The sequence below is a fragment of the Solanum tuberosum genome, unplaced genomic scaffold (genome assembly GCF_000226075.1).
Source record: "Solanum tuberosum cultivar DM 1-3 516 R44 unplaced genomic scaffold, SolTub_3.0 scf00147, whole genome shotgun sequence".
Lineage (NCBI taxonomy): Eukaryota > Viridiplantae > Streptophyta > Magnoliopsida > Solanales > Solanaceae > Solanum > Solanum tuberosum.
This window is the reverse complement of record NW_006239070.1, coordinates 158,173-174,794: the sequence shown is the minus strand read 5'-3', so window position 1 is coordinate 174,794 and position 16,622 is coordinate 158,173. Positions and strand designations below refer to the sequence as shown.

Below are 16,622 nucleotides of genomic sequence, written 5' to 3'. Positions count from 1 at the left end.
TAATAGTTGTCATCTTAACAACCGGTGAGTAGGTCTCAGTAAAATCAATTCCCTCTCTTTGAGTATCTCCCTGATAACTAAACGATCTTTATATCTTTCCAATGATCCATCTGATTTGTATTTCACTTTGTAAACCCATTTGCAAGGCAAAGCCCTCTTCCCATTTGGTAATGAAACAACCTCCCAGGTCTTAATGAGTTCTAGAGCCTCAAATTCCGCCATTGCCTCCTTCCAACCAGTATGAAGTGTTGCTTGGAAATAAGAGCTAGGTTCTGGAATATATGCAATAAAATTGAGCATGGACTGATTGGAGGAGGATAAATCTGAAAATGATAATACATCAGGGTTGATGGGAGCAGACAAACATGAATTTGTGAAATATGTGAGAAAGACAGTTGCACACATAGTCCTGTAAATAATCAAGCTTTTATGCACTCTAGAAGATGCCCTGATTGTAGTGCAGTAGTAGTGATAAGATCAAATTCAGTAGGTGTTCCCATTATGTCAGGATGAGAAGGAATAGAAGAGGAAGATTCATCACAACGAACATTAGAAGGAGTGAGATGATGCGTGGAAGGTGAAGTATGATCTAAATTTTTTGTAGGAAGGAATGTAGAATGGTTTGAAATTGCTGCATCAAAGGTGGATACATGATTATTTGGTGAAACAGAAGGAAAAATAGGTTGACTGTGTTGGGTAGATGAGAAGGGAAAAATAGCTTTATGAAATTTGACATCCCTAGGGATAAAAACCCGGTGTTCCACGAAAGAACCAAGCACGTCGACCTCGATTGTCACTTTGTCCGGCAACAGTTTCTCGGTGGAATCATCTCCCTATCATATTTACCTTCCCAATCTCAAATCGCCGACCTCTTCACAAAGCCTTTTTCTGGGCATCTCATCGATCTCTCGTCAGCAAGTTGGGTCTCACTTCACACCCCTCCAACTTTAGTGGGTTTTGGATTTGATTTTGTTTCACATGATGGAACTCGTGGTGGAAAAGATTTTGGAAATTCTCAACTTCAAATATATGTCACGTGAAATAAAGAAGTCTTCTGGAAGACAGATTTCTTTATTTATTTTATTTTATTTTCCTTTTTATTTCTCTTAGTCAGTTATAGTATTGGCCATGTTAGGCATGACCCCTTTTTATTCTCCAGTAGCTGGAACACGCGTTCCTTTATTTTGATTGTATAAATACATGTAAATCTTGTTCAATAAGATACATAAAACAATCAACTATCTTGCTCTTTAGTTCCTGAAAATAATTTTTTTCAATTTGTTTCTCCTTTCCCTTTGTATCCTGCTTTCTTTTCCCTAGTTTTTCTTTGTTGCCTTTGCCCTGTTATTTACTCACATTCTCTCCAATCAATTTTTGCACAGCCTTTCACCTCATCTGCTTCTTTCTCCTCATGGGGATATAGTTGAGGGCGAATAACAAAACAGTACTCCTTCTCATTTTGTCCCTTTATCTTGGATGTTTTGCAATATTTTGATACATGGTCATATTTTATAATAATACATTTCTCCTTAATTTTCATGTGTTCTTCCTTACCCCTACATTTATTCCCGTTGAAAATTCTCCCAGCAAATCCACATTCACATTGATGGTAGCACAACAGCTAATTTGGCGGCAGTGAGGAAAACAAATTTAAGCAATTGTTGTTGTTGTCTCCTCTTCAGAATCAAATAGTGGATCTCATCGAATATGTGGGTGATATAAAATTAAGGTTTTGATATAATATGTTCACTGTTCACATAATCCTCCAACCTTGAGGCACACATCCATCAATATGTACCTATTGCTCAACAAAACCTATGTTCACTTCTTCTTTCAAACAACACTATTTCATATCATTGCATATTGAAGGTCCTTGTTGATGATCATTGTTCTATTTCCTCTTCTTCTCATATTATTCTTGATTTTCTGTGTAAATAAGCAATTTATCTCGAGGGAATAGGTTTGTAAGTAGTGTTGGAAGTGGTGGTAATGAAATAAGTGAATTAGCATATGTAGTGATAATAGTAGTAATAGAGAGTGTAATTTTTTTCCTAATAATTGATTTTTAATATTTATTGAATTAGATTTGTACACGCTTTGAGTAAAAGATATTTGAGTTATAAAATAGGCAAATGACAAGTGTGGGGGGCACAATTTTCTTTTAAATTTTGCATACTTTATAACCATCCATTAGTCTTCCTTCCCTAAAAGTGGAGTCAATATATCCATTTTTTTCTTAAAAAAAGAAACTAGGAGCCAATATGGCCCTACCTAACCAAGAAAATTGATTAAACAAATTCTTGGGAAAAGTGCATCAAGAACTAAAGCCCTTTACTTCTTTTTTTTCCTCTCTTTTTCTTCTTCATTCTTTTATCCTTCTCTTCCATGCCTGTTTTGTCTTCATCATCATCTCTTTCTGCAAAACAAGATGTATCCTATCATGAACTCGAATGGGTATAACCAATTCGTTACTAATAAACCATTAGATAATGCATCGTCGCAACCATATTCATACCCTCATTTATTACCTTATGGATATGGTATGCCTCCGCCATCACCACCACCACCACCACCACAACAACAACATCAGCCATATGGATCTCCTGATGGGTCTTCTGTATATATTCAAAGAGCCCCTATTGGAATAACCAAACATATGGAAGAGACAACTTGGTCAACCAATATTTTTGCATGTGGTAGAGACCCCAAAAATTGTATGTATTCTTCTTTATTAATCATTTTATAACTATTAATTATATGTTCGAATAGTTTTATGTTGATTGTCAACCTATCGCAATCAAATGTTATTCCAACATCTTTTGATGGGTTCAATGACTCCATTATTGTTTTAAATTTGAGGGTTCAGAATTTGATATTTTTGCTGGAAATTTTAGTGATTTTTTTACATACATATTAATTGTTGTATATAGTTATATATTTCATCCATCTTTGTCTTCTTTTCTATTGTTTTGAGATTATGATAACGTGAACAAACTTACACATGCAAAGTTTATTCTATTTTTTATGAATTGAGAGGTAATTGTTATTATTGTTGTTAATTAATGACCTCATTTTATGCATGTGTATAGGTTTTACAACATGTGTTTGTCCATGCATAACATCCGGGCAAATTGCAGAAATAGTGAGTGAAGGACGAACATGTAAGATAATCCACAAATAGTTATATAATATATGTGATATAAGTTGGCATAATACATAAACATGTCTTTTTAACTTACCTTCAGCTAACATCTAGACTCTTCAATTTTGGATATGCAGAAGAAGACACTTAAATTTGTATAAAGTTTAACAAGTAGATACGTGACATCCTATGTGGCAATTCACGTCTTACGTGACATCCTATGTGTATTATGTCACGTAGGACATATGTGTCTACTTATTCCACTTCATACAAGTTTTAAGTGTCTAGTTGTGCACACTCAAAGTTGGAGAACTGAAGTTAAGTTAAAGGGCTCAAGTATTGTGTCATATAAGTTTAAATTAAACTTAGGTTTATGTTTAATTATTGCTAATTAATTTTTTTTTATTTTTTGTATTTTGGACAGCATGCATGGAAGGAGTGATAATAAACATGTTACTCTGTTGTTTATGTTGTACTACACCACTTTATACTTTTTACTACAGAGTTAAATTGAGAAGAAAATTTAAGTTGGAAGGGAATGAATGTCTTGATTGCCTTATTCATACATTATGTTGTTATTGTGCCTTATGTCAAGAATATCGTGAGCTTCATCGTCAAGGATTTGACCCTGCACTTGGTAAGTCTCGGTGCACAAAGCATTCTGTAAAAATAACTTCATTCTGTAAAAATAACTTTTTAACTTGATTTCAGCTGATATATTTTTGTTACATATGTCCTAAGTGGTAATGTGGTATAATACATGTATGACGCCAAGACACAAAATTATCATTAGGATGTCACGTAGGACGGATGTGTCTATTTGTTCAATTTTATACAAATTTAAGTATTTACTTGTACACATTCAAAGTTGAAGGGAATAAATGTCGGACATATTTATGTATCATGTCAATATTTTATCCTATTAGGGTTCATGATCCCGCAGATTTTATAATTAAATCATGAACATGTTTTTTAATTCGACCTCATATGATATTTATGTCCTCCAACTTTAGTATGCAGAACTAAGCATTTGAACTTGTATAGAGTTAAACAAGTAGACACATATCATACTTGGCGTTTTATAAGGCAATTCATGTCCTAAGCAACATCCTACCTCGTATTTTACGTGTATTATGCTAATCTTTTATGTACATATGTTCAGGATGGGCAGAAAATATTGAGCGGCAAAGCCATGCTGTTGCTGTTTTCACTATTACCCCACCTCCAGTTCAAGAAGCCATGAAAAGATAACAGTTCAATTATTTTTTTTGATCAGTTAATTATCAAGGTAAGAATTATAGAGTTTTGTTCTAAATACAGAAGAAGCAGCTTGTTTTTTTTTACATTAGTTTGGTTCTAATGGTAAAGTTTGACACATATGTCAAAAATTGAACAAGTAACTCATGTGTATTATGTGGCATAATACACAAAGGACATTACATAGGATCCACTATAGATGCTATCTGAAGTCAAGTTATAAAAGTAATTAATATCACTATAGCTATAATTCTTACACTTTGTTATTATTATTATTTTGTCATTTATACGTGCAGATATAATTACCAACTACACCTAATGCTGCTATCTTTGAAAGGTCAAAGCTGGAATGTCCCAAGCTAACTTTAATTTGTTTTCCTAAATGTAGGTGAATTCTCAAATAGATTGTAATTATCAGAACAATCCACTTGATTACCTTCTTGAATTAGGATTAAAAAACAATTTTGGATTTTGCATATATTTTCCACTTCAAGTAGATAGAAATTAATCTCAAACATATGTTGTGTTATGGACATTTCCAAAAACTAGTAGCATTGGGCATAAAGTCAATGTAGAGATCATATCTACAACTAGTTTTCTCTTTGTATGTAAATAGGTTGTATAAACTAAGTTCTTCATGAATTTAAGCATTCCTTAGATGATCATTAATCAAAAAGTTCATGTAAAGTCCAACTCACATGCATTTTAGGTTACAATAGGCACAAATTTGATGTACAAAACATCTCGCGTTCATGCAGAGTTTGAGGAAGGGTTGCACCTCAATAGGTGTGTTGAATATAGTCTATTCTAATGCAAGCATTAGTAGTAGTTTCTACGGCTTGAGAATTTGGTTTACTAATCACGAGGTTGATATTGATCGTGGGCTCCACCCGAGTCTCCACTTGCCTATTCAAACTACCACAACACCTATATGACTAAGCAAGGGGAGTATGTATTATATATATCCCTATCCTAAACACGAATCTATTCCACGATGCCTAGGTTCAACCTAAAATTAACTTACTGATAAACTGATGATGACAATAATTAAAGAAGACATTGCAAAAGATTTCAAGGTCAAAGATTTAGTAGAATTGAAAAAAAAAATCTTTCTTGCCATAGAGTTCATCATATCAAAACAGAGGAAGTGTGATTTGAAAGTTGACTTCAAAGGTGCCACTGGGAGCTTCTAAACCAGTTTACACACACCTCGAGTACTTCCACAAATGAAGTTTGTGGAGGATGACAGATATACATATCTTACTCCTACCTTTTACAAGCAGAGAGGTTGTTTCCAATAGACCTTCTCGAGTAAGAAAGAGGATGCCAAGATGGAAATACACAATTCAACTAGAAAATTGAAATTTTCCACACATCTTTATTAATCAACTTATAATGTCTTCAATTATTACAAAATACATTGTCCTTCATGAAAATTCAATGACTTATTATTATGTATGACATTTGAGAATCCACCCTCCAAACCTAATTGATATTAGGATTGTTCTTATTTGTAAACTTACAATCTTGGCGAATTTCGCCATTTTTACCAGTCAACACTTTAAGACCTCCCATTCTACTAATCGATAATGCAAATCCCCTTCGAAATTGCTCCAAACTCTTTGCGTATTCATTGACTAGTTCACCTGTATCACCTCCATAAGATAATTGTTGATCAACTCTAAGAAGTGATTCATGAACAAGAACCTTAGTGTAGAATTTGTTACTGAATGTATAGTTAGAACCATATTCTTCTGTGAAATAAACAGGTGAATCATTTTTGCTGTTTTTAGGGCATTGATCCCTTAGCTTTACTAACACAGATCTCTTCATGCTGGGGTCTGGTTTTCCGGTACCTTTGAAATCGTAAAGGCGGTCATAGAAGGAGCTGCAATGTGCTTGTCCCATTGTATGTGCCCCTGAAATAGGAACCAAATGGCCGGCGTTTAGAACAATAACAACATATCCAGTATAATCTAGGGTCTAGGGAGAGTAAGTGTGTATTTTTTTTTTTTAAATGTCGTTAAAGAAGATGAAAAAGGACGTTGAGGAAACGACAACAACAACTATATAAAAGTGGATCTTGGGTTTGACTAGCTCGACCCCAAAAGCTAGTTCAAGAGGTGAGGATTAATGTCCAAGACATATGAAGAGACCAAGTGCCTCATCCCTGAGTAGGAGGCTCAACACACCCTCGTACATCTAACCTACGTCTAGACCTGTCAACTACAACATGGACAATATATGGAAGCCCAATATTAGTGAAACGTGGAATTAAGAGCATGGACAATATATGGAAGCCCAATGTTAGTGAAACATGGAATTAAAATAGGTTCAGCTTTGATATCATGTAAAGAAATTGAATCTTGAACTAACTTCTCAAAAAGCTAGTTCAAGAATTGAGGATTTCCCAATACATATAAAGAGACCAAGTCCCCCATCGCTTAGGTGATGTGGGAAACTCAAAACAACTACTCCTCAATTCTAAGTAGGTGGCATCTGCGATATTGTAAATACTCTATTCGGGTCTATAAAAAGACAACCAAGAAGGAAGAATTATTCTAAGTTGTGTCAAAAAGGTTATGTTAACCTAATGGTTGATTTCTCAGAACATCATATTTTTTTTCTTGATTCTAGATACTTCTTAAGAAAATAACTATTAGTTGAATGATCATATAATAAGCAGTTAAAATGACAGAAAATTATATAAGTCATATATTTGTGTACCTAAAAGTGTGACAAAGTCTTGAACATCAAGATTTTTGGATTCAAAGTAAGCAAGTCCTTCCTCCCAAGACATTGAAGGTGAAGGATAATCAATCCATTCAGTTTTTGACTCCACTCCATCCCTTCTTCCCAAGAACACTGGATAAGATGGTGCACCTGCCTGTTTTACATGGGTTTTTTTTCAAAATTAGTTAATATATATCGCGATAAATTAAATAAATAAAGCGCGATAGAGAGAGATAGATTAGTTACATAATGGACGGCATCCCTAACAGCAAGATTGAGAATATCAGCACAAGAAACTGCTCTAGGACATCGAATTTCAAGCACTTTTTTTATTTTATCGATCAACAAGTATCCATCTAGCCTTGCATTTTTCGATGAATTTCTCTCTGTGTTTGGACCCGTTAGTAGAATTGATGCATCGCAACCCTGGACAACAATTAGTAAAGAAATAAGTACACATGAATAAATAGCACGAATTTATTAGTAACTAATTAAGTTGATATATCTCATATGGTCATTCAACTAATAGTTATATTATCAGAAAGTCATTGTCATTGTATACTCTATAGTATGTATAACTCATATTTACTGACAGTGTAATGAATTTCGAACCTGATATAGAAGATTAATTGCGTCATTTTTCAAGTTACTTTCAATTACAGTCAGACCTCTTTATAATTATCATATTTTGTAATAATATTTCACTATAACAATCATATTTTCCGTGAAATCGATCTTTCATGTTATAAGTTATACTATATGTTATCTTACAATTAAAAAATATTAGAAAAAATGATATTGTTATCGAGAGATATTTTACGATAGTTAGGATCTCTATATAAACACACACTCTGCTCAAATTCAATGCAAGGAAATCTTGCAATTAATTGTAACCCTCAGGGGTGGCGAGGGTTGGGATGGTCAAGGGGAACGGGGTGAGATTATTGGGTGCGTGGGGAAGAGATAATGAAAAAATATCTCTTAAGGAACTTGTTAATCTAGAAAAAATATTTGACCAATTAAATATGAAAAAATTGAAAAAACATTTTCTGAAAAATATTTTTCTCGACAGCAAACACACCCTTTATATTATACTATATAATTTGTTTCTTTAAAGAGAGATCACAAGCCAAATTTCGAGGCTTAGATCTAGATCATTGTCTAATATTTCCTCTATTTTGATTAATTAGTTGCTTAATTAAAGCTATCTGTCTTTTAAGACTCTGCCCAAGATACTTTTCTAAGAGCTGAATAGAGATACATTCCCTTTGTTCCATTTTAAGATAAGGTGTTTATTGTTTGTGGAATCCAATAGTATTTTTTATTATTATAATTTTATCAAAAAAAAATTAAAATATTTTGAATTATTAGTTACGTTTGTAGTACTTCCTCTAGTCCATAGTAAGGGAATTATTAAGAATTTTTTGTTCAAAATAAGTGAACTTTTTCAAAGTTCATAAGATTATTAAGACTCTTTTTTTTTCATGTTAATCCTTTCTTTTAATAAAGTTATTAACTACTTTACATTTTTTAGGAGAATAATTTAATAGTAATCAAAAGGATAATAATAGAAAGTAGTATTTGATTTATATCCTTACATATTTTTCTTAAAAGGTGTGTCATGCTCCTAACCTGAATTCACTTAATATAAATTAGAGGGTACGTTTTAATGTAATTTTCATATATATATATATATATATATATTAACTCTCGTACTTTGAACTTCTTCAGATAAATTAAAACAAAAGGGATTAATATAATTTACTTATATTATTGGACACCACAATTGATGTAGTTTAGATCCAACGTAACCTCAGAATTCGCAGAAACCCCATTCGTTTATAATCACATATAATTAACTCATATTCATAAACATAAGTCTTTATTTTTGAGGATTTAGTGTAAATTGTATTCACAAAATTTGTACCGTGTAGTTAAACCTGTTATAGAAGATTGATTATGTTATTTTTCAGATTATTATTCCACTTATAGAATTTTTTTTTAAAAAAATATTCATTATTATGGAATTTATTTCTAGGAATTATCTTCTCAAGCGTGTGTAACAAACTTAGATGCTGTCTAGATTGACTTATTTTAAATACTTTTAAAAGACTTTTGAAGTATTAAGCACATTATATTAAGATAAAACGATAAATACAAACTAAAAATTAAAAATTAAAATTTTTAACTTATGACTTCTGACTTATTTAATATAGTCAAATACCAATCCAAACAAGCTCTTAGTGTTATATTTACATTTTTTTCTTTAAAGAGGAGACACACCATTTTTATAGGCTTAGATCTCTAGATCATTGTCTAATATGTCCTCTATTTTAGTGTGTATTAAACTTAGTTGCTTATGGTTAAAGCTATATCTCAATTTACGAAGCTACCCAAGATTCTTTCCTAAGGCCTCCATAGAGATATTATACGAAGGATATATATGATTTGGCTTATAACTAGTTTATCAATATGATCGAAATATATATAATATACTATACTATATCAGTGTATGTGTTGTATATATATAGTATAAAGTATATACTACTTATATACATTTTATACATATTTTGTGAACTAGTTGGCCAAAGTCTGTAGCTGTCGTAATCATCCCATATAGTAATTGAGGGAGTAATATTATTTACTCATATTCATGGACACCACAAAGAATTTGATCTAGTTTGGATCTCAGCCTAGAAATTCAAAGAAATATTATCATTTGTTTTCATCGTATTTCTTCATCTTCAAATTCCTAGAGATGAGACTCCACCCCACCCCCTTCTATTAATTAGTGATATAATCACATATTAAAGGATTTAAAATTTACCTAAGAAAAAAAATTGTAATTCAACCTTTGTATTGAGTTTTCATTAATCTTAAAACTATAGTCTTAAAAACTGAATTAGCAATATATACTAGACATTATTCAATTTGTATATTTATAGGTTCACTTTTGCACTGTAAACAAGTATGGGGAAATGGAGAATACTAGCACTATTTCCCTTATTTGTGTCAAAATAATCGTACACGTAACGTTATTTTGAGCAATTAAAAACATTAATTCATTTTTTTGGTGTGGTAAATTTTATGCAAAATAAAAAGTTATCAAACATGATATTAGTTGTGCTAGTTTTAATATATGAACGACTCCCTTAACTAGCAATAAGATGACCCCTAACTATAATTATAGGGAGGGGTGGAATAATTATAGGTTAAAAATGAGACACGTGAATCTGTGGTCTTTCCGTAAAATTAGATATTTTATGTCTCTATTTTTTAATATTGGTTTATATTAATTGTTCGCATCCATGCTACTCTTAAATTAATGGCTAAACGGTGCACTTGGTTGAGTATTGAGTTAATTGCCTAGAGTACTAGGGGGATTAATTGCACTTACTGCATTTTTCCTTTTTTTTTTTTTTTTTTTTTTTTTTTTTTGTTGATGCACTCATATTCTAAAAATCTTAGATTCATCATTATACACTACATCAAAAATGATTTAATTTAGCGGCAATTAATTAATTAACGGCAATAGCTCAATTATGTCTAAATATGTATATTTAGTGACAATTAGCACTATTTGTATATGTCCCTAAAGCCTTTAGCGACATTGGACCTAATGGTACTTAATTAGTGTTGGTAAAAAACTTTAGCACTCTTTATTAATGTGTTTATTTATTGCCGCTAAAAGTTGTTTTTGTTATAGTGATAGTCCAGTAATTGAAACTAAAATAGCACTGAAATAATATGAAGGAGAGTACGTCTTGCAGCAATGATAAAATTATCTTTGTGTGATCTATGGGTCACATATTCAACAAGCTAAGAAAACAGTCACACTGCCCAACTTTCTCAAACTCAATTGCATGCGCTTTTTAATATAACAATGGAATAATACAAAAATAACAATATCCGTTCATTAATATTAAAAATTGTGCAGGAAATAAAAGAGAGAGACAAAGAGACATACATTAACCATGCAATCAGCATAGAGTAACTTGAGGAGTTTAGCAGTAATAGTCTTATCCTTGTCCCAATAGAGCTTCACTTGATGTTGAACAAATGGTTCCACATTGGCACATGTATTTAGCTTCTTATAGTAATGTCTCACCAATGGTTTATCCTCCGGTGGCAAAAACACTGCGGCGTTTGCATAACCTGCATTCAAGCTCACTGCAACAAAACTCATCAATATCGGAAGAAGAAGAAGAAGAATCCCTGAGTATTTCTCCATTTTTATAAAACGTTTGATCTTCTTCTTCTTCTTCTTCGTCTTCTCCTTGCAATAATATTGAATGAGCTTGAATATGATATAGGTTATTATGTTATTATGTCTAGACAAAGCTATATATAGACTTAGAACATGGCTTAGAGATGGCACGCATAGGATTGATGAAAGTCGTTGGAAATTCAAGAAAATAATATTATTCGTTGATAATGCACACTTTTTTTTATTTTAATAAGATATAGTACTATATGTATAGTTGTTTTGTAGACACTTTTGTGAGTTTTAAGGAATGTGTGTGATGGAAGTGAGAACTTCACGTGAATCAAAACTTAAGGGCTTTCTATTCTTGATCGTCCAATCATCGTTACTTGCTCAGTATAACAATAAATAGAATGACAATTTTACTATATTATCTTTTGAATATCATAAATTCAATGTTTTGGAGAAATGATTTGTAGTTAATAGTAAGTGTTAATTTGGAACTAAATAATAAATTATCTCTTGATTTTATCTAAATAGGACAAGTAAAAATGAACATTTATTTTCAATATAGTGAACGGAAGGATTATTAAACATTTGTTTATGTAAGTTACTTGGTGTTATAGTATACATTTTGCAGTAAACTAGCATGCAAATGCTAAATGCAAGTTTACATGTAGATTTGATGTTACTCCTATGCAACTTATACGTTTCAACACCCTTATATATTCAAACATAAGAATTTTCCTTTCAAAATAATAAAGAACATCAACTAGTTCGTATTTTTTTTTATAATCATAGCTAAAAATGATGATTTTTTTAATATTCATCTATAAATTTTTATCCATCACTAATTTTTTATTGGGAAAATTGTATGAAATAACAAACTATTAATTTCAAATTAAATGCTATAGCCATAGTTTATTTTATTTGTAATTCACATCAAACATCCCATTTTTTTTGTCATCTGGTTCGGTATACAATTAGCCATTTTGGTATACAATTACCCATTCGGTATACAAATGTATAAAGTGTATAAAATGTGTTTGTGTTTGTATAAAATAAGAGAAAAGTGTATATACAAATACGAATACATATATTTTTGTCATATACACTTATAATTATACAAATAAAGATCTTATTATATAAATTACAATGTATAAATGAATTTATACAAAACTGAATAATTTATATAAGATTGGATGTATCTAGTGAATTATACAAATCAAAAGCTCCATAGCAAACATAAAGTTTGTTATGAAGTGCAATTATATAAACTATAGCTATAACATACAAATATAATTTTTATATTTGTTACATGTGAAATTGCTCTTTATTATTTTCTAGCGTAGTAAAACCTCGAACCAAAGGAAAAATGACTTTTCTTCTTATGGTAGTCAAGCTGTCTCTGACTAGATGTGGATGTCAAACTTGAGTTTTCCCTTTTACTTTGCTTAAGAATTCATGATTTAGTGTTTTTTTTTTCTTTCATTATTTGATGTTTGACCTCGGCATGTATAATTTATATATATAGTACTATTAATTAATTTGCAATAAGATTTTCAATTTGTTTTCTTTTGGCATAATACATATACAGGATCCTTAACTTGATGTCAGCTGACAACTATGACCCTTAACTTTGGGTGTGCACAAGTAGACACTTAAACTTGTATAAAATTGAACAAATAGACACATTCGTCCTACATGACACCCTACATGACAATTTTGTGTCCTACGTGGCGTCCTACATGTATTATGTCATGTAGGACACGTGTGTCTACTTGTTTAATTTTATACAAGTTTAAGTGCCTACTTGTGCACACTTAAAGTTGGAGGGCATAGTTGTCCGCTAAAGTCAAGTTAAGAGTCATATTTATGTATTATGCCTTTTCTTTTTAGTTAGTTTGAAAAAGAATATTTATTTCCTTTTTTTGACAACTCTTTAATTATAACTTTCCATATGACACATTTAAGATAAGAAAATTAAAGAACATTTTGATACATTTTACATATTTTTAGTTTAAATCAATAGATTCAAAAGTTTTTTTTTTTTTTACTTTCTTAAGCAGTTAAGCTCCATTGCCAAAGTCAAAACTAAATCAACAAAATTGAAATGGAGATTGTATAAGATAATTTCACCTTGTTTATGATATTTATTTCAACATTGTTTTTTTTTTAAAAAGGAAACTATAATATTATTAACTAAGAGAGATTTTATTGTATTACTCCATCAATTTTAATTTGTTTATTTATTTTCCATTTTTTAGGTCTATTTCAAGAAAAATGTCTATTTCCTTTTTTGGCGACCATGACATTTTAACTTTCCGTATGACTTACATGTTTAAAATCTCAAAATTAAAAAATATTTTGAAACATTATACTTATATTTAATTTAAGACTACAAGATTCAAAAATATTTTTTACTTTCTTAAATTTCATTCCGAAAATAGATACAAATTGAATTAACTATATATGTGTTTTAGTTTCGAGATAATCTAACCTCAATTAAATAAATTCACTCACCTAATTTTATGAAGAGTTCACTTTTGTATCTAACTTAAGCATAATATATACTACTAGTATTTGTTATTGGTTATTATACCTCACCTTTAAAAAAATATTGAAATAAAGTCCACAATATAATATCTTGCTCTATAAAGGGACATTCAAAAAGTATGTTTTCCTAAATTCAAGCCAAATTATTCTCATCCACTTGGCCACTAGTAGTAACAATTGTATAAGGATAAAGTTAAAACAGCTAATTAGCTTGTGAAGAGTGATTAACTACTCATGAAGCATAATGCACAAATTAAATAAATTAAGCAACATATGGATGACTTGACCGACCATGGATTAGCATAAAATTTTGTTTTAAGAAACTAGGAATGAAATTATTCGTTTTAAAAAGGATTCAACTAAATTCTCCGAGGTTTATAAGATATGTGGATTGAATCGGTTGAAATACTGAAATATATAAGCAAGAAATTTTTACACGTGATGATTTTACTATTTTTATAGGGACATATTCTCACGATCCGATAGCCGAATATACAAAAATTGATAATTGTAATTTCAATTTTTGATTCGCTTGCCATAAATGTTTGTACTTCTACACTTGTTGAGGATTCTGTAGTGGTAGATCGAGTCTATTGCTCAAAATTTGTGTAATCCTAAAATAGACATCTTTGTAGATGGTGGGCGAAAGTAAATGGAGTAGCGGTGAACTGTCATTTTAATAATATTCAGGGGTGGATTTAGGAAGATTCAAAGAGTGTCACATGACACTACTTCATCGGAAAAATTTACTAAATAGATATATATACCGTTAAGAAGCAGAAGCAAATATAAAGGTATCGTAAATGACACTCCATTAATTGAAGTTGCACGCAACTTGGTTGGTTTTGTGCTAGTGTATCATAGGCCTGGTTGTGAGTTCACATGACCTCATTTTGATACATGTTATTTTATACTCATATATTTCAAAAAAAAAAAAAGAAAACTCATTGAGAAAAAACTATAATATTTTTTTTTTTTTTTAAAAAGGTAAAGTGGTATATGTGAATTTTATTTTATTTATATTTTGTTCTTTTTTATTATGGTATAACATTGTTTTATTTATTGTTTCTCATTTTTAAAAATGATACCGCTTATGAAATTTTTTGCTTATGCCATTGATGATATTAACACTTTGTTATAGATCTTAATCACTCAGACCTATTAAGTGGTTGTAAGACTAAGGGCCCGTTTGGCCATGCGATATGGTATCATGATATGGAATCATGAGATGAAATTGAAGGTTTGTTTGGACATGCGATATGGAATTTTTGTGTTGTATATTTTCTCATAAACATAAAAATCCCATAAGTTGTAAAACTATTAAAATAGCCCCAATTGCTTATTCAATCTTATCAAATAAACAAAAAATTATACAATCGCATAATAAATTATTACAAAGTTATTTGTTCTCGCATAATAAATTATTACAAAGAAAATGAATGCCTATAATTAAACAGTTCTTTGGCATTTTGAGGCTCTCTTTCACTTCTCGTCTGACTTGTTCGATATGTTCAACTGCTTCAACGTAGAAAATAACATCCTCAATGTCCACTTGATATGCTCATATCTTTCAACTACTCTTACAGATAACCTATAAAGTAGAAAAAAAATATACATTAGTGAGTAAATATTAACTTAGAAGTTAAATACACTAAGATAAAAATTAACAACCATCACTGATTTCAAATTATTTACAAGAAAAATCAATAGTTAAATATTATATTATTGAATAACGAAATTTTTAAAAGTTACCACAAGTTTGAGTCAAAAACACTTCTAATAAAATTTAATCAAAAAAATTATAACTAGTCCACTTGACTAAATATTAATACCTAATTGATCAAAATTTTCCCAAGTCCTCAATCCACTGGACTTGATATTCTTCAGTCATGTGAACGAACATTTTGCGAATACTAAGATTAAGAAAGTGCGGCACCGCCAATGAAAATTGTCTTTTATCAATATTATGCTTAGTCATAAGATTTAAGACATTTTTTTTTATTATGAAAAAATCAAAAAAATATTACTCCCTTCGTTCTTATTTATATTCACCAAATGAATTTCTACTTTATCATTTATATTCAACAAATTTAAAGTAATAATAAATTTTATATTGGTGAGAATAATAAATTTTAAAAAGTAATGATGTGATTATAATTTTTTTTACATATGAAACAAATGGTTAGTAGATATAAATGTGGGGTTGTTTTAAACAAAATATAAACTCATGGATCAATTATTGTATTAAAATATCTCAAATCATGATATGGAATCACCATATAATTCCATATCATGGTTTTTGGTAGAATATGGTATCACCTCTTATGATATGGAATCATGAGATGGAATCAGCGTAAAAATCGCATGTCCAAAACGCTGATTCCATCTCACAACACCATATCGTGATATGGTATCGCATGTCCAAACGCCTACTAAGAAAAATAAACGCACTTAATGATTAAGATTTAGACCTTGTAAACAAATAGACTTAATGATTGATATTGTCACGACCCGGGAGCACCCCCAAGTCGTCACACGGCGTACTCGACCCCGAAGGGGTCTTATACAAGCCACATAGTCATTCATTGCATTCAATAATGAAAATAGTGCGGAATAAAAAATTATTTATTTACATCCACACATTTAAAACTTCATTAAGACAACTTTAAAAACACACAGCGGAAGTCTAAGTCTCACATGGCCATCTTAGACACAATCACAAAACATAAG

At 30.7% G+C, this 16,622-nt stretch overlaps 1 protein-coding gene across 1 annotated transcript; it reads right to left on the bottom strand.

Annotated features, from left to right (window-relative positions):
- Window positions 1–5,798: 5,798 nt before the first annotated feature.
- LOC102598634 (probable peroxidase 61) lies at window positions 5,799–11,433 on the bottom strand. The gene is made up of 4 exons (XM_006352226.2): window positions 11,100–11,433; window positions 7,379–7,558; window positions 7,127–7,286; window positions 5,799–6,318 (listed from the first exon to the last, which is right to left on the bottom strand). Exons 1-4 carry the CDS (start codon window positions 11,361–11,363, stop codon window positions 5,885–5,887), a joined length of 1,038 nt encoding a protein of 345 aa, XP_006352288.1. The 5' UTR covers window positions 11,364–11,433; the 3' UTR covers window positions 5,799–5,884.
- Between the last annotated feature and the right edge of the window lie 5,189 nt (window positions 11,434–16,622).